The sequence below is a fragment of the Prionailurus viverrinus genome, chromosome B3, assembly GCF_022837055.1.
Source record: "Prionailurus viverrinus isolate Anna chromosome B3, UM_Priviv_1.0, whole genome shotgun sequence".
Lineage (NCBI taxonomy): Eukaryota > Metazoa > Chordata > Mammalia > Carnivora > Felidae > Prionailurus > Prionailurus viverrinus.
This window is the reverse complement of record NC_062566.1, coordinates 142,475,743-142,497,590: the sequence shown is the minus strand read 5'-3', so window position 1 is coordinate 142,497,590 and position 21,848 is coordinate 142,475,743. Positions and strand designations below refer to the sequence as shown.

General features: G+C 65.9%; 2 protein-coding genes across 8 annotated transcripts; both read right to left on the bottom strand.

Moving 5' to 3' along the window:
* Window positions 1-2,546: 2,546 nt before the first annotated feature.
* TEDC1 (tubulin epsilon and delta complex 1) lies at window positions 2,547-12,483 on the bottom strand. Of its 6 annotated transcripts, none has more exons than XM_047861142.1 (8): window positions 11,463-12,476; window positions 11,288-11,366; window positions 10,500-10,720; window positions 10,080-10,235; window positions 8,867-8,965; window positions 6,360-6,446; window positions 5,794-5,961; window positions 2,547-5,688 (listed from the first exon to the last, which is right to left on the bottom strand). In XM_047861142.1, the coding sequence occupies exons 1-8, from the start codon at window positions 11,793-11,795 to the stop codon at window positions 5,365-5,367; spliced, it is 1,467 nt and encodes a 488-aa protein (XP_047717098.1). In that variant the 5' UTR covers window positions 11,796-12,476; the 3' UTR covers window positions 2,547-5,364. The 6 variants fall into 6 exon arrangements, with proteins under 6 accessions (XP_047717098.1, XP_047717099.1, XP_047717100.1 ...); XM_047861143.1 differs by having other exon boundaries at window positions 10,500-10,702; XM_047861144.1 differs by lacking the exon at window positions 8,867-8,965 and having other exon boundaries at window positions 11,463-12,478.
* A 1,578-nt stretch (window positions 12,484-14,061) lies between these two features.
* On the bottom strand, window positions 14,062-15,749 carry CRIP1 (cysteine rich protein 1). Of its 2 annotated transcripts, XM_047861152.1 has the most exons (5): window positions 15,599-15,749; window positions 14,604-14,698; window positions 14,472-14,529; window positions 14,310-14,356; window positions 14,062-14,189 (listed from the first exon to the last, which is right to left on the bottom strand). In XM_047861152.1, exons 1-4 carry the CDS (start codon window positions 15,636-15,638, stop codon window positions 14,316-14,318), a joined length of 234 nt encoding a protein of 77 aa, XP_047717108.1. In that variant the 5' UTR covers window positions 15,639-15,749; the 3' UTR covers window positions 14,062-14,189; window positions 14,310-14,315. The 2 variants fall into 2 exon arrangements, with proteins under 2 accessions (XP_047717108.1, XP_047717107.1); XM_047861151.1 differs by having other exon boundaries at window positions 14,062-14,356.
* Window positions 15,750-21,848: the final 6,099 nt, after the last annotated feature.

The window sequence follows — 21,848 nt, the reverse complement described above, 5'->3', positions numbered from 1 at the left end:
TAAAGCACGCAGAATGAAATTATGTGCTGGTAAAAAGGAACAATAAAACAAGATTTATCTCTTATAAATATATAAATACCTAACAATGTGGCCTCAAAGTATGCCAAGCAATAATTAACAGAATGACCAGGGAAAGTAGATAAACCATTATTTAGGTTTTTCATATAAAGTACCAAAATTGTATTTAAATGTGGGCAGTTTCATTTTGAACGTAGACAACGAACTCCCGAAGATTTTAGCGAAGCGAAACCAGCTGGATATTAAAAAGTTACACGATCACAGGCGCCTGGGTGGCTCAGTCGGTTGAGCGTCAGACTTCAGCTCAGGTCATGATCTCCCCGTTTGTGAGTTCGAGCCCCGCGTCAGGCTCATGCTGCCAGCGCAGAGCCCGCTTTGGGTCCTCCTTCCCCCTCTCTCTCTGTCCCTCCCCTGCTTGAGCTCGCTCTCTCTCTCTCTCTCTCTCCCTCTCTCTCAAAAAATAAATAAACATTAAAAAAAAAAAAAGGTAAACGTCGTGATCAAACAGGGCTACTTACAGGAATACAAGGATGGCTCAACTTGGGAAAGCGTGTGGTGTAGTTAATGTATTTCATTACAAACGGGTGAAGGAGAAAATCATAAGATTGTCTTGATGAGTGAAGTTCATGATTCTGAAAAAGCTCTTAGGAAATTAAGAGTGGAAGAAAACTTTCTAAACGTTAGAAAACCAGGGGCGCCTGGGTGGCTGTTGGTTGAGCGTCAGACTCTTGATCTCGGCTCAGGTCATGATCTCGCCGTTGTGGGATCGAGCCCCGCGTTGGGCTCTGAGCAGACAGCGCGGAGCCTGCTTGGGATTCTCTCCCTCCCTCTCTGCCCCTCCCCCACTAATGCACTTACTCTAAATTAGTTAATTAAATGTTACCGAACTCCATGCACGGAAAGCAGCGGTTGATGGAGAAACCTTGGGTTTGCACCCTTGCGGCGGGAGAATAAGGACACCTGCCCCTCCCCGCTGCCGAGGGGTGAGGCGTTAACGCCGGGGCCACGATGAAACTGCAGCCATCTCAGAATGCTTCCGCCGAATCTCCTCCCGGCTCTGCTCCTCTGGTTGAGCCATCAAGTGGAAACAAGAGCCAGAAGCGGTGGTGAGTTGCGCACAAGGCTTTAAACCCGCACCACGTGGAGAGAAACGGAATGCAGGCCACAAACACCGGCGCTGGTGGGGGCCGCAGTTCCCGAACCGTGGGTCTCGGCACCCCCGGGCGCCACGGCGAATCCTCAGGGGCAGCACAAGGTGTCGTGAATTTTGAGGGAAACAGGTGAGCGCCACAAGCCGACACCCCCTCGTGGATCGCGGACCGGACCGCCCTGCTTTCCTTTCTGCGGTATCTCTGCAAAGCTGGTTTCACAGCAGCTGCTGTGATGAAGAGAGAGCAAATGCCAGGCCGAAATCCGCGTGGCTCAGCCAGTTCGGACGGCAGTGTCCAGTGTGAGGTCTGAAACTCCGGGGCGTTGACTTCAGGGGACAACCGCCCGCCGCTGCCGAGTCGAGTCCCCCCAGGGAAACGAGCCCCATGCCCATCTGGTCCCTGCACCCGGCTCACGTGCCAGTGTCTCTGGGGCTGCGCGGGCGCCTCCAGCACCAGAAGGAGGGATATTTGCACACCCCTGCTCACTGCGGCCAACAGCAGGAAGAAAATGGATAAAGAAAACGTGGTGTCTCGATAAATGGAATCTTACCGCGCGTTATTCTAAGGAAGGAAATTCTGACACCTGCTACCACGTGGATGAACCATGAGCACATTTTCCTGAGCGACACAAACACCGTGTAATCTACACATCAGAGGTCCGTAGAGGAGTCAAATCCATACAGACAGAAAGCAGATGGGGGTGCCTGGGGCTGGGGAGGGGTGGGGGTGAGTGTTTAATGGAGACAGAGTTGCACAGAGGGGAGAGGAGAAGGTTCTGGGGATCTGTGGCACAGCAGTGTGAATGCACATAACGCTGCTGACCCATACACTTAAAAATGGTTAAGATCATACATTTAACATCAGCTTTTCGCCACCAAGAAAGAAAAAAAAAGAAAGAAAAATAAAAATTGTCCCCCAAAAAGGAGGGGGAAGAATCTTGGGTATTATAAATAAAGAATCTAAACAAACCAGAAGGCAAAACATCAGCCATCAGCTCACAGGCCCCACAACCAAGACAGCCACAGACCCAGACCCCAAAACTGCCATTGGCCTGGCCCCAGCCTGGCACCCCCACTCCCCGCCCGCCTCACTGCTGAGCCCCAGCAGCGGAGGGGGCCTGTGGGAACGAAGCCCTGAGCCCCGCGTCCCAGCGAAGCCTGACTGGGCCACAGGAGTCTACAGCCCCCACCCCTCCCCGCCCCCTCCGAGTGCCTGTGCTGCCCCCAATGCACCCCGTTTCCTCTGTCTCACCACCCTCCTGGGACACTAGGTGCCCCTCGTCCAGGTCTCTGGCCCCCACCCCACGGCAGGCACACTTCAGGCACCAAGTGACTCCTTGCTCACCAACGGTGAGCTCAGCCAAGAAGGGACAGAGAGGGGAGGAGGGCAGCTGGCCACACTCAGTACCCAAGACCCTGGGGGGACACAGGAGCGTGGGGCAGGTGCAGGGCTGGAGGCCACGACCACAGGCGAGGACCGGGGCGGGGGGGGTGTGGACCAGGTCACCAGCTGCGCCCCTCGGACCCAACTTCCCCCATAAGTGCCGCTGAGAAGTACCCCATCCCGGGAACACCCCGCGAGTGTCCCCCTAGAGACACGAGCCACAAAGGGTCCTGGAGGGCCTGGTCCAGTCGCCGTGCCCCAAGCCCAGGCCCGGCCAAGGTCGACCAATGAGGGTGAGGAGGCCGTGCCCTGAAGGGAGAGAAAGCCAGCCCTGGGCGGTGAGGTCAGGGCCAGAAGGACCCAGGCGCTGGAGCAGGGACAGGATGCCGTGATCACGAGAGGCCAAGTGCGGACGCGCTCACGGGCGGGGCTTCGCCGGAGGTCCTGTCGGTGCCCCAGTGGATAAAACATGGGAGGAGGCCAGCACAGGTGCTGCGGATCCCTGTGAACACAGGCCCGAGGAGCAGGGGACACAGACCGCAGCCCTGCCCTGCTGTGATGGTCGCTGGGCTCTTCCCCACGGCCTCCCCGTGCGTCACCTTCTGCGGCCCGTCTGTACTTCCCCTCACCTTCCCAGTCCTGGCCACGGCATCGCCCACAGTCTGCTGTTCCTGGCTCGGCTGCCGGGCGGCCGTCCCCAGCGTTGGCCCAGGCCCGCCAGCCCCTGCCCTGCGCAGGCCCTGCACCCACCCAGCAGCTTGCGGGCACATCACCACCCCGTCTCCTCCTCCCCGCGGTGCCTGCCCCAGGCCCGCTCTGTCTTCCTCAAAACCGTTTCCCCTACCCTCTCTTCACAGGTTACAAGTGTCGCCAACGGATTCTCCCGTGGCCTGTCTTTCCCGGTCTTTACGGGGTCTCCGATAAGCAGAAGTTTCTGGCGTCCATGGGGGCCAGTGGAGTATGGGGTCCTGGGCCCCCACAGGCTGCTCTGCCTTCACATCTCCATGGGGAACCCTGGGCCCCCGCAGCACGGGCCTGTCCCAGGCAGAACCCGCGTACTCGAGCTAGCTGGGCCAGGCCTGCATCTGTTCCGTGGGGCCGCAGGGGGCTGGGTGGTGCCCAGGCCCTGCCGCAGGCCTGCGGACCTGCCATGTCACGTGCAGAAGAGGACTAAGGTCCCTGACCGGGGCTGGGGGCCGGGGACCGTGATGGCTGCGGCCCCCCCCTACAGGAAGGCGGCCATGCTTCTGTGCTTCTGAGCCACTAAGCGCGTGCTAACGTGGCGGCAACAGTAGGAGCCAATGTCAGAGCCCAGCCTGCTCCCTGGACCACCGAGTGTGCCTCGCTTCCCCCCGACTTGGCCTGTGGCACCTCGTGTCTCTCAGAATCCGCGCCGAACTCCCACAGACACACAGACACACGTGGGGCCTCGAGTGGGCTGTATTGGATCCACAGAGCAGTTTGAGAAGGGACAGCTCCAGAACACCGAGTTTGCATTTGGTTTCTAAAATTCGTTCTCGGGGCCCAGTGGGTGTCCTGACTCAATGGCACTCACAGAGGACAGGGAACTTTGAATGACTTGTTTCCAGGAAGGGTCCTGTCCAGCGGCTAGGAGGATGGCGGAGGGCCCAGCAGGCAGGGGTTCTAGAAGTGACTTCACACACTGAGGCGGCAGGTGGAGGGCCGGGGCCCCGCGGGCCCTGGGCCACAGCTGGAGCACGTGAGGAGCTGGGAGGGGGCCGTGTGGGGAGGGGAGAACTCGACGCCCCCAAGGGACGGGGGTCGGGGTGGGGGCAGGCTGGCCGAGACCAGGCAACACCAGCAACACGCCAGCCAGGCAGGAAGAGCCAGTGAGAGAATGTTCTTGCGGGGCCCAGGCGTGGAAGTGTCCTCGGGCCTGAACTGGCTGGCAGCAGGAGGCCGCGGACAGGCCCCTAGGCCCGCCCAGCAGCAGCCTGGGGTTCAATCGCCCTAGGACAGGGGAGCCTGGCGAGGGAGGCAGGGACACGGCTGTCTGCGCCTGCTGGGTGAGGGGTGCCGAGAGGCTGAGCCCCCAGGATGGAGGGGGCCTGTTCCGGCAAGCTGGGGGCGCATCCCCCAGACACAGATGGCTCTTTGTCAGGGCCGAGCCCAGCTCCCCGACCAGTCTCGGGAACAAAGCCCCCTCTGTCCACAGTGGCCTCCCCCTCACCCCCAGCACCGCTCCCAGGAGAGGAGCAGAGCCCCCTACCCCCAGGCTCCCAGCCGGCGTCCCTGCCCCCCACGCACACACCAGGCACCCACAGGGCGGGGTGTGCAGTAGGGGCCCGGGGCACAGTGTGTAGCGGGCATGCGGGGCAATCCCCCGAAGGACCCCGATCCCCACGCCGTGTTGCAGGCCATGCCTGACCTGCCAGCACCTGGGCAGCGCTGGACCAGCCCAGCTTCGGCAACCACCCCCCAGGGTCCCCTTCCCCTGGGTCTGAGCACAGACCGGACCCTCCCCAACCTGCCCCAGATAGGAACGTGGAAGGGTGGCAGAGGGAGGGCCAGAACAGAGCCTCACCCCTGCAGGGAGGTCTCTGCGACTTATTTCTGGGTCCTCTCTTGGTCCTGAAGGCCCATGGACTCCACACTGGGCCTGTCATGCCTGCCCCCAGTATTACTAGCCAAGGGCTGGGCTCTGCCCCAGGTGGGGACAGCCCCAGGGCTCAGGGAGACCATGCCTGGGGCCCTGTGTCTGCGTCGTCCCTGCCACCACCCTGAAATCTGCCCCTCCGAGGCCCAACCAGGGCGGGTCAGGGCAGGTCCCCCTCGAGGCGGGCACAGGGCCTCAACGACCGGGTGGCAAGATCCAGATGAGGCCGGGCAGGGCTCCCGCCAGCCTGGCCAGTTCCTGCCGACACTGTCTCTGCAGCTGGCACAGCACTGCCTCCAGGCAGGCCTCCCGGCTCCTCAGCATCTCAATCACCTGGGCCGCCCGCAGGCCTGGGCCCCCCGAGGCTCCGGCGTCACTCTTCACCAGCCGGCAGGGCCCGTGGGGCTGGGCTGCGGCCCCACCTTGCTCCCAGGCCCGCTGAAGGGCTGCCAGCTCGAGTCCCACGGCCTCCCGTAAGGCCCGCTGCACCGCACTCCACTCGGGCCCCCAGCCTCCAACCTGCATGGGGCAGACGGCAGCTCGTGAACCAGGGGCGGCCACATCCTGCCCAGGACACGGCCTTCGGGCCCCCTCGGCCCCAACACCAGCCCCCAGCCCTCTCACCCTGGCCTCCCAGGCTGCCCGCCGGGGCTCCGCGGCTCCCTGCAACTCCTCCTGTAGGGCCTGCAGCTCGCGGGCCACCAGCTCCCACTCGCCAGCCCCCCGCTCGGGGATCCGCGGCACAAACGTGGGCTGCGAGGCCTCTGGAGGGCAGGTGCCCAGGACTGTGTCCTGCGGAGAGAGACTGAGTGAGTGGCAGGCAGCTTGTCCGGGCCTCGACCCCAGGTCCAGCCCCTCAGCCAACGGGGACAGAGGGAATAGAGGCCCGGGGGCAGCGGCCACCCCCCCCCCCCCCGGTGGCACAGTGAGCTGGAAGCCAGGGAGGCACCCAGACTTGTGGACCCCTGAGGAGTCTGGGCTCCCCAGCAGCTGGGCAGGGTAGGCGACGGACAGACAGACATCCGCAAAGAGGCAGAGACTCAGAGCCAGCCGGCCTGCAAAGCCAGCTTGGTGGCTGGGTGTGTCTGTTGCCTCCCCCAACCTCCTCTTCCTGTCCGAGAACTAGGAAGATGCCCCCACCCCGGGGCTGCCGTGGTCAAGGCCGGGACAGGGAGGGGAGCCAGTCACACCATCCACCGCCAGAAGACCAGCTCCTGGCGCCTCCAATGCAGGGCTGCCTCCAGGCGCACATTCTCGCTCTCCAGCCTCCGAAGCAGCTGCAAAGCAGACCATAAACCGTGGCCGGGTCAGAACCCCACCTGGGACCCCCAGCACCGAGCACCCGACCACCGTGCTCACCAGTCCCCCTGGCCCCGCAATGGCAGAGCCACCCCCCTGCGGGCAGGATACGGCAGCCCCACCTCCAGGCTGGGGCCTCAGAGACACCCACCGTCCCCACAGGGTCAGGGGCTGAGCCCAAGCGCCAACTCGGGACCTCTGCCCCACATCCCTCACTGACTGGGGGGCTGCACCCGGGAGACTGTAGGCAGATGAGGAGGTCCCAGAAGGGGCAGCCCGCCAGGCTCTCGGGGCGGGAAACCCTCTGTATAACCTCAGGAAGGCAGGGCGGAGGCTGGGCCTGGGCACCGGCATGCAGGGCCCAGCTGCACCCCGCACTGCCCCCTGCCCGGCTCACGCAGCCCCAAACCTGCAGACCCCGCAGGAATATGTGGCCGCGCGCTGGAGCGCAGCAGCACCTGCCCCAGCCTCGGCTTCCACCACCAGGGGGCCCACCGACCAGGGAGGTGCTGTTGAGGCCTCCCCCCAACACCCGCTCCATCCTGCCCCCGCTGCCCCCTCAGGAAGCCACAGGCCTGCACCTGCTGTGGCCCCTCTCTGAAGGCAGCCACCAGCCTACCATCCAGGCCACAGGCACTGCTCCTTCTGGAAGACAGGTGTGCCGGGCTTCCTGGGAACGCAGCAGCATGCTCTGAGGCCAGGACAAAGGGCCAGAGCACGGTGGCCACACGAGAGCTCTGACAAGCCACCGCTCACGGAGGGCCAGTGCACAGGCCCTGTACGACAGGCACCCGTGACCCAGGGTCTCCCCTGGCCGGGAAGGGACCCCTGCTCTGCCCCTGCAGACAGCAAACAGGCTGCCAGCCGAGCCACCAGGGGCCTGCTTGCTGCTGCAGCAGGTACCTGGGGCTCCAGGGATCCGGAGGCCAGGTGGGGAGCGGCCTTGAATGCCAAGCCAAGGACCCAGCCCATCGCTTGTAAAGCCAGGCACAGACAGAACCACTCTGTGGGCCCAGGGGAGCACGGCCTGAAGCCCGGAGGGTGCCAGGTGCACCCACGTCCCTGTACGCATACACACAGTGAATGTGGAACGGTCCCCAGGTGCTCCCCACCTCCCAGGCTATGGGAAGGAGGGCAGGCACAGCAGGAAGAGGCAACACGCCCCCACTGTCCCCCCACGTGCAGGCCCCGTGCTGGAGTCTCCTGAGGCAGCCACCTCCCCACCGCACGCCACTGCGCTGTGGCCAGGGCAGGCGGGGAGGCACAGGGACATGAGAAGGGCTGCAGGCCCGGCCAGTAACCAAGCACGCTCACTGTCCAGCTACTCCGCAGCACGCCTGGCCACTCACACAGCAACCATAGATCACTCCAGAAGCTTCTGGGACCCATCCCAAGAGTGCGGGCTCTTTGGGTACACCGATCCGGGCTTCTGCCAGCAACCCCCCCAGAAACCTTGGGAGGAAGCCAACCGTGACCCCCAACGACCTCACGCCGTCTGCAGTCCGGAGGCGCCCGCACACCCCAGCTTCGGGGGGGGGGGGGGGGGCGCGCGACGGGCTCCCACCCACCACCACCACAGAGACCGGGACCCCAGGCCACATCTGGCTGAAGCCGGCGCAGCCTCAGCCCTGCTCCAACCCAGAGGGACCAAGGGCAGGAAGCCTGGGCCTCGCTGAGTCACCCGTAAAAGGGGACCTGGCCGAGGGCACCTCAGGTCGCCAAGATACCGCCTCAGCACTTCCAGAGAATGCGCGCAGCCCTGCCTGGGAGGGCTGGCCACGTGCTGGCCAGGACTGCAGGCCTGGCAAGCGCCCCCCCGGCGGCTGCCCCAACCCCACAAAGGGAGGCACAACTCTCTGAAAGCACACACCTCCCGAGCTGGGGTCCGCTGGGCCTGGAAAGAGGGGCCACACCAGCCCTGAGCCTCAGCCCACCTGCCTGGCCAAGGGCCCCCCAGGCTGGACAGTGCCAGCCTCACACTCTGGACCAGCCAGAGCCCAACCGTCAAGTGACAGCCAGCCCTGGGCCTGTCCCAGGACGTCCTGGCCATGCCAGCCTGAGGGAAGGAAACAATAATGACAGACGGGGGCGTCCTGAAAAGAAAGTCAGCGAGGGACGGGGCACGCTAGACCAGCCCCCCTCCCTCGCTAACTGTGCCCAGCCACACGCACACACACGGCCACGTGGCCTGGATTTCTGCAACACCGGATGGTCTGGGAGCTGGGGGAGGCCCTGAGGACATGTCTGGGACCCCCCACCAGCAAGATGGTGAGTTGGGCAGTCACCCACGGCTCAAAGCCGGTCGCCTGGGTCCTCCCTCCCAGGACCCTCCCCACCTCGGCCCCCACCACCTCGCGCCGTCTGCAGCCCTACGGCACCGACATGCACCAGCCCTCACCTGCTGGCCGCCCTCCGCGTCCCTGAGCAGCTCGGTCTCGGCAACAGACAGGTGGCCAAGGCTGCGGTCACTGTGGCAGCCGCGGGTGTATGTGTGGATCTGAAATGGGCAGCGTGAACCCCAGGTTGAGTAGGAAGGGGCGCCTCTCCCAGCTCCAGGTGAGGCTTTGGGGGCCTGCCTTGCAGGCGAGGAAAATGGGCCATGCCTGGCCAAGGTGGTCAGGGCAGGCCAGGGTCAGGCTCAGGACAATAGTCCGCACCGCGGGGGAGCTGGCCCTGGGCCCTGCAGGAGGCTCCTGCAGAGAGTGGGGTATGGGCAGTGCCGCCTACAGCTTCCCCATCCTGCCCAGTTCCCAGGGGTGCGGTGGAACTGGAATCGGGCATCCCTGCTTCTAAGCCCCCTGACTGCCAGGTCCGGGTGGTGGGAGAAACAGCCCCTGGACAGGCTAGGAGATCCAGCGAAGACAATGGCAAGGACACAGAGTGACTGTCTGGACCTGGGGGACAGGGAAGGCTTCCCAGCAAGGTCCGGCCTCAAGGCATCACAGAGGTCACTGGTGGCCATGTCCCAAGCAGGAGGAGTGACAGGAGCCCAGTCCGAGCCGGAGCGACACAGCTCCGGAGAAGAGCTGAGGGATGAACAGGTCCCCTGCAGGGGCAGACGTGCAGGGTGGGGGGGGTCCCAGCATCAAGGAGCCCTACATCGGTGGGAGTCTGAGGCCCCCCCGCCCAACCCCCTCTCGGCCCAGGTTTTGCACTGGACCTGTAAGGGTGACCTGTGCCCCACAGCTGAGCCTTACTGGCCTTTGGGAACTCTACAGAAGCCGCCCGCTGCCCATCAGCCTCCACCCAGGATGTGGCAGAAGGAGGGGGTACCTTCCTTCCCAAAACATGCCCAGGCAGCAGCGGCTCCCACAGCACCCAGAGCCTACTTCGTGGCTCAGAGACAGAGTCTGAGGCCTCTGATGACTTCCGGGGAACAGGAAAGTCAACCCCACAGGCTCCTGGCCCCAGTGATGCCCAGCTCCACCTGCCCTATGACCCCTCCTGGACCACCTGGAGCCCTGGGCTCAGGCTCTGGGCCACCACAGGGCAGTGGCCAACCAGTCAGCTCCCAGCCAGGCTTGGGAAGGGCCACATCCAGTCAAAGGCCAGGCTCCAGCCTGTAGTATGGACAGTAAGTGTCCCCGGGGGACAGTCCCCAGTGACAGTACCTTGCCCAGGAGGGCACACTGCTCCTGCTGACTGGTGATCAGCTTCCGCCACTGGAACCGCAGCTTTCCCATCAGCCACTGCAAGTGGCGTATGTCCACAGGGCCATCTGCTTCCACACGGGGTACAGGGGGGCCAGGCCTGGCCAGGGCTTCACACTAGAGAGGGACAAGGGTCACGCCCTGCTCCCACACCCCCAGCGGAGACCCCAGGAAAAGAGGCCCCTGGAATGAGTGCCATGGTCCTCAGGGGTGCCACACACCCACGTCCAGTGAGCACACACCCAACACTGCCCCCAAGGGAAGGGCAGGGGAGGAGGAGAGAGCAGTGGAGAGGGCGACACCCACCCCACAGGGCTGTCCCAGGCCGCATCCAGGGTCCCAGCCAGGACCCGGCCCCACTCCCTCTCACCCCACACCCACCTCGCACAGGGGTATCTCGTCGCCCAGCCGCACGCGGGTCTGGGCCAGCAGCCGCTCGAGCAGGGGCCCGCGGGCCAGGAGCCAGGCCAAGGCCAGCAGAAGCTCGCGACTGCCCTGGGAGCCGTCCTCAGGGAGCTGTGCCAGCGCCCGCCTGGGGTAGCCCTGGGAGTGCAGCTCCGACTTCACCACTCGGACTTGGGCCTCTGTAGATGGGGGTTCGCCTGCTCAGGGAGCCACCCATTAGGAGTGCGCCACCAGACCTTCTAGGGACCCCCGCATGACCCCCAAGCAGAGGCCAGGTTTAGGAGGGGACAATCGGGGGACTTGCAAGATGAGAGAGCCAAGGCTAATGGGGACACGGCTTATGAGGTGGGCGGGGCTTTGCCAGCTGGGAGCGTGGTGGACTGGGTGAAGCCAGGACCCGCCTGAGGCGGGGCTTGCCAGGGGGGCGGGGCTAACCAGTTTGGGACTTTACAGGAGGCGGACCTCGTGATGTGAGTGGGAGGAGCGAAGGCCAACAGGGCGTGGCTTACTGTTGGGACGTGCTCGACCGGGGAGGGGCTTGCATGAGTTGGACGGCCCCTGGTGGGTGGACGGGGCAATGGCCCACCTGGGCGGGGCTTGCAGGGGGCGGGGCTAGCCGTTCAGGGGGCCTTACAGGAGAGGGACCCAGCGAGGCGAGTGGGAGGAGCCAGGGCCCACGGGACAAGGCTCACTCTGGGGAGTGATTAACGGGGCGGGACTTGCGTGAGGGGGCGGAGCCAGGGCCTCCCCGGAGCGGGGCTTACCCTGGGCTGGGGGCGCCGAGGCGCCGTTGGCTGACAGCGGCGAGAGCACGCGAAAGAGCAGCTGCCAGAGCGCCGGGGCCTGCGGGGATCGAAGAGCGACGGTCAGCTGGGCCGGCCGCCACCCTGCGTCCTCCCCGGCTCCTGCCGACCCGGCCCCGGGCCCCGCGGGCCTCACCGCCTCCGGACGGTCGAACTTGGCGCGGCGGAAGATCTCGGGGCTGGGCCCAGCGGGCAGCGTCCGACTCAGCGCGGCGATGGCCTCGGGCAAGGCCCCGACCGCGGCTCCCCGGTCCACCCTGCGCCGCCGCCGCCCCATGCAGCTTGCACTGACTTTCCTCGGATTGCGCGCCGCGGCCGCTGGGTCCCAGCGTCCAATCACCGCGCCGGTGCCGTCTCTGCTAGGCCCACGCCCAATCACCGAACGGGTCGAGACACGCCTCCAGCGTCGGCCCAATGAGCGGTGCCCCCGGCCTTTGAGTGCAGTCTCTTCTGTCCAGTGCGCAGGCATTTCCGGTGCTCTCGGGGCCAATTGGCGACGACAGCTCCGGGGTACGCTTTTTGTGGCCCAGTCGCTGCGACACCCGACAGCCGCCTCGTCCAGACCCCACCAATCAGCGCCTCACCCATCTTAGCGCCAAATGGCAGCCTAGCAACCCGCGGAGGGCTTTGGGCCGCGCTCCGGGCGCCCCCTGCGGCCGGGAGCGCAACGCAGCCAGGCGCCGCCGACCCTCGCGGGCGTCCCTGTGCCTCCGGGAGCCCGGCCGGCCCGCTCACCAGGGGTTCCCGCGGGATGCGGGCGGCCCCCTTCCCACCCCAAACCTACACCCGGACCCCGGCCCGGTCCTCCCGGCCTCGCTGTTCTGCACCCAGGAAGTCTCCTTCCGCCGCCGCATAGGAGCGGCCGAGGACGCGGTGCCAGGGAGGGCAGCGAAGCGCTCGCCCGCGGTCCCAGAGCCCGGCAGTGCGCACGGACGCCCCGGCTCGTGAAAGGCGCAGGGCGCGCAGCGCTGTCGCGTGTCCACGGTGCGCGTAGGAAACGCCCCACACAGCAGGTGGCGCGCGCGGGCACGCGGGGCGGCTGTAGAACCCTGCACATCGGTTAGAGCTGACGGACGGCACGGGCGAATTTTGTACGTGTGGCACGTGAATTACACCTCAGCGAAGAGGTCGGGAGGACAGAGCCACCAGCCCTCCGACCCTCGCCCTGCCCACGCCAGCCTCCTACGCTTCCTCCACCGCCCCCTCCCCCCCCCCCCCCCGGCGGGGGCCACGCCCTCAGGAAGTGCGTCGGCGGCGGGTCCCGGCGCCCCAGGTCCCCACCTTTGGCCTCCTCCCTCTCTCCCGCGCGGCCCGCTCCTAGGCCTGTGTTCCACCCCCATCCCCACCCCACACACCGTCGCGGGGCCGGTCACCTGCCCCGCGGGCAGGGGACACTACTGCCAGGCCCCCAGCTTCGCCGTGCCGGGTTCCGCAGGCAGGCCACTCTGCTGAGCCAGGCGTAGCGCCCTGCGGCCGTCAAAATAAAGACCACACCCCTGAGCCACCCGCCCAGCCCAGCGGGTCTTCTCTCTGAGTGTGCCACCTGAAGTGCTGTCCTGCGTCCTGGCCTGGTCAGGCCCCCTCTGGCGGCAGGCCTCATCCCTTCAACTGTCCCACCTGGCTGTGGGCTACACGGGGGCAGCGCTGCCCCCCGCCCCCAGCACTTGGCCCAGATTTTCCGGGGTACCCCCACTCCTCACTGTGGCGCAAGACACTGCTGAATCTCAGATTCAGCCCCGCAGGCCCCGGCGGGTGGCAGGTCCCGCCCTTCCACGGTGCTGAGAAACCCCGCCTCACCTTAGCACCATCTGTTCTCTCCCACCCCCTCCCCACCAGGTGCACTATGGCTCCCACCCTTTGGAGCTCTGTGAGCCACCCAACAACCCCCCCCCCCACACACACACACACACCCTACACGCAGCCCTTGAGGCCCCCAACAGCCCGTCCAGCTCAGCCCTGCAAGGCCTGGGTAGGGCCAAGGCCTGGGAGCGGTGGCCCTCTGCCAGGACTGGAGACTGAATGGCCAGTGGGGGTAATGAGTGTGGTCCAGTCTGCAGCTGCTGCCAGAACTGACATGGGCATTTCCAGAAAGCCCCCAACTATCCACTGCCCAGCTAGTCCTCAAATTCCCCACTTGGCCGCTGGCTACTTGCTACTCTGGAGGGAGGGTGTACAAAAAGAGGGGCGGTGCTGTCCAGGCAGATGCCCCTGCAGGAACGGGGCTGGCCTGGTCCACCAAGGCAGGTGGGGAACGGAGACAAGGGTGGGCAGGAAGTGGAGAGAGCAGGCGAGGACTCCCCACCACAAGGCCCCGAAAGCTTCTCAAAAAACGGAACCAGCTTGAGCACAGCTGATTCACCCTGTGGCCACCATCAACCGACTACCAGGCCTCATGTTCCCGCTGACCTGTTGACCCACCCTTAGCCCCATCCCTGAACCGAGGGGGCATTAGGGGGCCTGGGAGCTGGGGAGCTGAGCCACCACAGGGCCTTCCAGGGTGGCCAGCCGCCTGCCTTGCAGAGGAAGCTTCAGCCTTGTGGCAGCCCCGGGGAACAGCACAGCAGGAAGAGCAGGGCTCCTGGCAGGGCCAGGAGTCAGAACCCCCAGTGGCGGCTCCCTTGAACCATCCCCCTGTCACCCTGTCAGTGCACTCAGCGGGCATGTATACACACACACACGCACGCACGCACGCACGCACACACACACACACACACACACACACACAGAGGCAGGGCTTCTGAGTGCTCAGCTTTATTGAGGGCCAGGGAGACTACAGGGGAGCCCGGGTGCCTGGGGATAAGGCCTGGAATCAGCCTGGAAGGGCAGTGGCCCGGTGGACAACCAGGGACAGCGTTTCCACGACCTGCGCAGAGAGGTCAGAGGACAGAAGTGAGTGCAGGTCCAGTGAGCAGTCAGGCCTCACCCGGGAGTGCAGGGACCATCCTGAAGGCCTGAGGGTCTGCGCTGGGGGATGGGGGTGTACCTGGGTTTATTTGAAAGTGTGACTCTCAGCGCCACCCCGCCCAAAGCCTGCAGAGAAAAGAGTAGGCAGGTTACCAGGTTGGGGGGGGGGGGGAGGTGCTGGGGAGGCTGGGGGGAGGAGGAAGGCAGCTCAGGGGCCATGCGTAGGAAGCAGGAAGCGTACCTTTGGGCCCGAACATGGCGGCGTAGCAGGGGTGGTTGCAGTAGGGCTTGCCTTCATGCTGCAGAGACAAGGGCCATGAGGGGCTGTCACCCCTCACCCTGCGCCCGCCACTGCCCTCCGGGCCCCACCTACCTCAGCGTGGCCCCCTGATGTCAGCGTCTTTCCGCATTTCTCACACTTCAGGCAAGGCCGGTGCCAGTCCTTCCCCAGAGAGGTCACCCGCTCAGCTGCAGAGGTACATACACCCCTCCCCTACTGTAAGATATTGCTCTGGGGCCACAGGGCACACCCGTCTGCTAACATAACAGCCTAAAGTAACAGCCTTCTCCAGCTCCTTCCGCACATGGTCTCACCCACGCCCGCCTGGTGGCCCACCCAGGGTCTCAGCTGGCCTCCGTGCCCGTGGGTGGGGAGGGGCACCCCCAGTCCCCTAGGCGTGTCCAGCCAAACAAACGGCAGGGGGCGCTGCGTGGAGCTGCAGGAAGAGGCCTCGAGGGCCAGGGTGGGGGGCCTGGGTGACCTGCGGGGGTGGTCGGAGATGGGGCCTGCAGGCGCCCTTCTCCGGGGCGTAGGCGGGGGAGACCCTTCCCACTTCCTCCCGCCTCTCTCCTGGGTGGGCCCCGGGGCGCGGGGCAGGGAGGCGCCACCCGGGGTGTGAGCGCGCCCGGGATCGCGCCCCGGGCGCCGGTTTCCGCGTCTGTTTCTACTTAGCTATGGGAGGGGCGGCCAGAGCGCAGCGTTTCTTCCTTGGCCGCGCGGTCCCCGCCCAGGGCGCGCCGAGGGGGAACGGGACAGTTGGGGAGATCCAGCGACGGGGAGTCCCAGAGTCAGGGAGACCCAGAGAAGGGGGAACCCAGAATCGGGGAGACCCAGCGGGACCGAAGGAGAGAGAGCGGGCCAGAGACGTCGAATCAGCAGAGACCTCGGGCCACCCCACACAGGGGTCCTGATCCGCATACCCAAGCCGTCGCCGGCAGGGCTGAAGTGTCGGCTCCCGGCACGCTGCCCCAGGGTCCCCAGCGCGCCCAGCCCTCCGGAGAAGCCCTGTTCGTAGTCCCTGGGTGCACCGCGGTCCCGGCCGGGAGTGGGCCGGGGAGGGGGGCGGGGGGCGGGAGGGGTGCGCTCACCAAAGTACACTTCCTTGTCGCACTTGGGGCACTTGGGCATGGCGGCAAGGGGTCAGGCGTGAACGACCGGTCAGGAGCAGACAGGAGAGCCGGACTGGGTGGGTCCCGCGGGGTGTGCGCCTTTCAGGGACCCCAAGACCCCGCCCCTTTGGGACCCGCCCCTCGAGCCCCGCCCCCTGAGTCCAGGATTTGGACCCACGGACTTGGATTCCAGGCCAACCAGCCAAGAAGGGTCATCTGGTCCACCCCCGCCTTCAGGCAGCATCGGGCCTAACCGACGACGGGGTAGGGAGCGGTTCAAGGAGCGCACGAGATCCCTGGGGATGCGCTGAAGGGGCGGGGCTCCTCCGGGGGCTACTGCCCCGCCCCTTGCCCAGGGTCCGGGATCTGGGGAAGGGGCTCCCCAGGGCCAGGAAGCCCCGGCCCCCCAGCGCCCCAGCCCCCAGTCCTCCGACACCAGACCTCCGAGCCCCAGATAGCTGGGATCCAGGGAGTCACCGATAAAATGCAAATAGATGCAAACCAGCGTGTGCGAACTTCCTTCTCCCCACACTTTGACCCGACCCTCTCCCAGACAGAGGGCTGGGGACCAGCGACGTCTCAGCCTTGTAGCCCCTCCCCCCGTGAATCTCCCCTCCGGCCTTCATCACACGCGGAGCTCGGACGCCCACCCCTCCCCAGCCCCCCACCCCCAAGGGACATCCCGGCCTCTGCGAGCCCTCCACCCCCGCCGCTGCCTGGGAAGTCCATTGGACAGCAGCCCGGGAAATTTGGAAGAGGGGACTTCGAGACGGGACGTCCCCTCCCTCCCCTCCGCGGTAACAGTGACCAGTGTGAGCGCGGGGGTGAGCGCGGCCACGCACAGGGCATCTCTGCGCGAAGGGCTCCTTATCTCTGCGGGAAGAGCACGAGAGCGCACGACGGGAGTGGCTCAAGTCCGACGCCCAGGACAAGTGCGGGCCGGTGCCAGGTGGAGACCGGCCTACTCCACCCACCCTGGGAGTGGGAAGTGTCCAGGGGGCTGGCGGGGTCTCCCAGCCGCCTTTCAGCCCAGACCTAGGCTTCAGCCTGGCTGGGGTCCCGGCCTCCATGTCCCCTTAGGAAGTCCCTGCCCGCTAGGCCATTCCCTCCTGGCCACTGGCACCCTGGCCACAGTCCTCTCTGCTGGGGGGGGGGGGGGGGCTGTCCCCTCTGCCTGCTCAACGGATCCTCCCCTGACCACACCCAGTTTCTTGGCTCCTCAGCTAAGCTCCAGCCCCCTGTCGAGGCCCCAGCCCCTTGGCCCCCCAGCGCCGCAGCCCCCTCCCCCGCTTGGCCCCAACGTCCCAGACCTCAGGACCCCCAGCGCCCCAGCCCCTCACCCCCGCTCTGGCCCCCCAGTGCCCCACCCTTCCTCCCTTTCTCCGGGTTGCCCATGTCCCTCCCTTAGGCTCCCACCCTCCTCCTCATCTGCTGACACACCCATCTCTCAACACCAAACCACCCTGGGCCTATCCAGGCCCCATCTTCTTGGAAGGTGCTGGAGACCATCCTCTGACAGGACCCAGGGGCTTCTGGCCTCCCCACAGGCACCCAGCGACTCCAACCTCACCCTCCCTGAAGCCCACCTCCCCACCATAGGCCTCCGGCCTGGCACTGGGAGGGGGGAGGGAAACCATGGCTGCCCCCACACGCACCCCCACAGGGCCCGCCCTCTGCCCCCCAAAAGAGGCCTGGCTTGGGGTAAGGGTGGCAGCGGCCAGGGATGCAGGGCCACAGAGGCCACCTCCAGAGTGAGCCCCCGGCGAGTAGGGCACACTAGCTCCCACACCCTCACGTCCTGCCCCTCATGCTTCCCTGCGTCACCCCCTCCTCCCTGAGACCCCCTTTCTGAGACCACAGTTCTGCCCCTGGCTGGGACTCTGCGAGCCCTGGGGTCTGCAAGGCTTGCACCAACCACATCGCTAAACGCTCAGCGGCTGGCTGTCCACTGCCCCCAGGAGTGGGGGTGCGCACCACAGGCCACCGGAGCCCTGGACTCCCACCCATCGACGCTGGCCTGCTCCAGCCTTGAAGCCTCCACACTCACGGTCACGTCCGGGCCCGTGGCCCTCCCTGCCCAGCGCTGGGGCACTTGGGCACGGTTTCCGGAGGTAAGGCCACCAGCCCGACCTCCTCCACCCCCCCATCCCATCCTTTGGTGTCTCCCTGGCCTGTGCCCGATGCTGCTGCAGACAGATAGGGTCACTAGGGTGGATCCTGACTTCCCTCATCTCCTGGCTCCGGGATCTGGAAAGAGGCCGGGCCGGGGAAGAGCAAGGGTGGGGGGGATGGGCGCACAGAAACACACACAGCAGGGGACAGAAATGTAGACAGGCCAGAGAGGCCCAGAGAGGCAGGGGCTGCGGGAAGGGCCCGAGGCCCACTGGTTGGGGGGGGGGGGGGGGGCTGTCACAGTGGGTCATGGGGCTCCGGTCACACACATGTTGCTCGTAGCACCAGCAGCTTCCTGAGAAGACTGCCCTGCGTGGATGTGCGGCAAGTGCTGGGTGAAGGCCTGGGGCTCCAGGGCAGGGCTGCCTCCACCCCTACCAGGGTGAAGTGCTAGAGGGGTGCAGTGAGCCCCACAGGGAGCCCGGAAGCACCCACCTCTGTCCTGGTGCCCACGGGCATCACTGTGTGAGTGCATCTGTCCGGGTACCCCAGCGGCCTCCCCAGGTTTCTGTCCGGCCCACAGCACCACCTTAAGGCTCCAGGCAGGTGGGGCCAGGAGCCAGCTCTGCCCACCTGTCCACCCACCCTGCCCCTGGGATGCCCCCCACCCACACGCTGTGACTCCAGCCCCTCCCACCATGGGGGAGCATGAGAGAGTACCATCCCTGGGGTGGTGAGGTTCCGGCTAGCTTTCTCTGCTGTTATTTCCTGTTGCCATGGTCACAGGGCTGCGGGGGTGGGGGCGGGGGGGGGGGTGGGGAATGCCAAAAGTAGCCAAGGGCCATGTGCCTCGCCCTCTAACTGGTACACAGCAGTTTTTCCAGACATCAGACACACACACACACACACACACACACACACACTCGTTCGCTGGAACCCTCTCAAATCTTCAGCCACAGGCTGGCAATGCTCCTCCAATTCCCTTGTGCTCCCTACCCATCTTGCCCACCTGAGGGGATGGGAGCCCCACACCAGCTGCAGCCCCCACCTCCTGGAGGAGATCGTGCCTCCCCCCAGAGTCTGTATCCAAGCCCGCCTCCGTCTGAGGCTCGGCTGGGTACCGGTCAGGGCCCTGACAGCTTCGCCGGAGACCTGGGCCCCACCAGGTGCAAGACGTCCTACCTTCCATCAGCTCACCTGGCTCGGGGGCACCTGTGGGCGAGGGGCACTGACCCGGCCCAGGGGCCAGTTCCAGACCCAAATCTGCCTTGCCCGGCCGCCTACCCCTTGCCCCACTGTTTTGGGGGTGCTGTTTGCATTTGTTGCCCAAACAAATGGAGGACACAGGAAGCCCCCTAATACACACCAAGCTGTAGCCTTCCCCCACTTTGCCCCCCAGCGCTACCAGCAGGCACAGGGGCTGTGTCTGGAGCGTGAGGGACAAAGCGGCCAGGACAGGAACACGGAGCAACCCAGCCACTTGCCCCAGGCTGCCTCTGTGCCCACAACATCCTGCCTGGCACAGGGACAGCATGAGGGCACCCCGGGGCCCAAAGACCTGTGGGAGGTGGCTGTGGGGTTCTGGGTGCATCGGCTGAGGCCATGTTCACCCTTCTGTCCGCACACCCCCATGCCCTTGGCTGTTCATGCACCACCCAAGCTTGGCTGGGGACCCAGATGGGAACCAGGAGGGACGATACCCTGCAGGACGATTCCCAAGAGGGCCCCGAGGTACCTCCACAGCAGTGCTGGGCTCCAGGCACCTGAGAGCCAGTGACCACTGAGGAGTCCCTGCCTGGGGCCAGCCACCCTCACCCACTGGGAAAGCTCTGCCCCTCAAGCTGGACAGCACCCCTGCACTCTCTCCCGCTGTTTTCTGTGGCACTTGCTCTGGCCTCCCCCCACCATCCTTGAAGCCCCCACCCCGTGCCCTGGCCTCCAGGCCCCTTCCTCAATATGGACAAGGATGTCCCCTCCTAGGGCTGAAGGGCCAAATGCCCCAGGGCAACTGCTGGCTCCCTCTCCAGGGTCTCCCCCCTCCCCCAGGCTCAGCTGAGTCACAGACACTCAGACGTTCCCAGGGCCTATTTTCAGCAGCTTGTCCCCCGGGACCCCCCACTCTGCTCTGAGGTTCTGCCCCAGCGTGGGCCTGCTGGGCCTTCGAGGGACCTTCCTTGCCCCGAGGCAAGGGAAGGGATCAGACACTGCACTTTCCCAGGACTTGGCTCCTGTCCACCCAGGACCCCCCAGACCAGGTGAGAGGGCAGCTCCGGTCCTCCTCTCCTGGAAGCAGAGGCGGCATGCAGAGAGGATGGGGGGCACACGTGGCCTTGAGCTCCCTCAGTCAGCCCTACCTGGAGTCGACAGTCTGGACAGATGGGGTGACCCTCCCTTCCCCCGAAGGCTGAGCCTTGTTCCAAGAATCTATGTCCGGGAGCCAAAGACCATGCAGAACCGCCTCAAATTCCAGCCTCTCAGGTCCGGCAGCCGGCCGAGCCCCTCCTCCCCACTGCCAGAGGGCAGCCAAGCCCTGGGAAAATGTGCTGTCCACACCTGGCTGCCCTGGTCCCCCGCCAGTCTTCACCTGGCCCAGCCCCCCAGCAGCCCAGAGCCAGGGTCATCGCCCTTGCTGATTTCTTGACACGCAGCCCCTGGAGCCACAGCTGGTGGTCAGCGAGCTGCTGCTTGGACCCAGAGATGGGAGGGAGTCAGTCCCCCCTCCGCCAGTCCTAAGAAATTCAGGGAGGCTGGCCTGGGCTGGGTGGGGCTCTCAGGGAGCCTCTAGCAGGGGAAGGGCTGCCTAGGGCTGATGCTGGGGTCACTGACCCAGGGGGGAAGCTGGGCAGGGCCTGGAGGGAGAGGTGCTGGGCATCCAGGACATGGGAACCTAGGGTCTGGACCTCAGCGAAGTGGGGACAGAGGGAGGTGCAGGCAGAGCAGCCCCCCGCCCCCGGCCCCACCCCGGGATGCCTGCCTGGTGACAGCAGCCAGGGCCACACTGGCCCACGTCGGGGGTGGAAGGCATGCGACCTCGCAGGGGCCTAGCCTTCCCAAGCCGGGGAAGACTGGACTGGTAGGAGGTGGGGTGCAGCTGGGGAGGAGGATGGTGAAGGAGGCCCCCGCGCCATGCGCAGCCCTGGGCTCTGGACGGGGAAGGAGGCTGTTAGATGGCATCTCAGGGCCGCCTCCCTGGCCGGCACCGAATGGAGGGAGGGGCGGCGGTGGAGGTCAGGCAAGGGGAAGTGGAGAAGGCGGCACACCCCGGCACACAGGCCCATTGCCGCCTCTCCCGCATCTTGCGGGAGCGTCCGGGGCTGTGGGCGACGGAGGAAGCACCTGACTTGCTGGGGGGCTTCCTGGTGCCGGTGCCAACGAGAAGGCCGCGGCCGCGCGGGCGCACCGCCGTCACACCGTTGTCACAACGACGCGCCTAGCGACGCGCGCGGAGACCAGTGGTAGCGGCACCGCCCGGTTTCCATGGCAACCCCTTGGAAACAAACAAGGCGGCGAGTCCTGCTCCGCCCGCAGGAAATGGGACGCGCTTTCCCGGCCGGCCCCGGGAGCTGGGGGCCGCTGCGTCCCAAGGCGGGCCGGAGCCGACCTTCCCCGAGGCGGTCCCGGCACCCTCGCCCCCGTGCTGCCAGGCGGGCTTTCACCCACCCAGAGCCCCCTCCGCCCCGGGTTTGGGGAAAGGGCGCGCCGCCCACCCCCTCTCCTCCCCACATAGTTTCCACTGGAGGCTCCCGAGGGAGGGCCCAAGTTGCGCCCTTAGCAGCTCCCCGCCCGGCAGAGGGCAGGAATTTCCCATCCGACACCGCAGCCAGGGCGGGCGTGTGCTGCTCAGAAAGTCTGGATTCTCCCCCCAAAGGTCCCCCCAACCATGGATTCTCCCCCAAAGGTCCCCCCAACCATGGAGCCACAGCCTGGGGCAGGTGGGGGCCTTCCGCCCAGCTTGCACCAGTGCCCCCGTGGTACTTGCTCTGCCCTGGGGGGGGGGAGGGGGACACCGGCTGCCCCTGGGGTGCCTGCTCCAGCGGCCCCTCCCCCGCCCCCAGGCCACCTGCCCTGCACACTCTGGCTGCATTCCAGGGGTAGCCAGGTGAGAGGAGACACTGCT

Coding starts and splice junctions, on each gene's coding strand:
- CRIP1 (XM_047861151.1), bottom strand. CDS start 15,638: ATGCCCAAGTGCCCCAAGTGCGACAAGGAAGTGTACTTTG. Junction 14,699..15,598: donor CGACAAGGAAGTGTACTTTG/GTGAGCGCACCC, acceptor GTACCTCTGCAG/CTGAGCGGGTGACCTCTCTG. Junction 14,357..14,471: donor CGCCATGTTCGGGCCCAAAG/GTACGCTTCCTG, acceptor TTTTCTCTGCAG/GCTTTGGGCGGGGTGGCGCT.
- TEDC1 (XM_047861142.1), bottom strand. CDS start 11,795: ATGCCTGCGCACTGGACAGAAGAGACTGCACTCAAAGGCCGGGGGCAC. Junction 8,966..10,079: donor AGTGTGCCCTCCTGGGCAAG/GTACTGTCACTG, acceptor TGCCCATTTCAG/ATCCACACATACACCCGCGG. Junction 5,689..5,793: donor GGGCAGCCTGGGAGGCCAGG/GTGAGAGGGCTG, acceptor TGCCCCATGCAG/GTTGGAGGCTGGGGGCCCGA.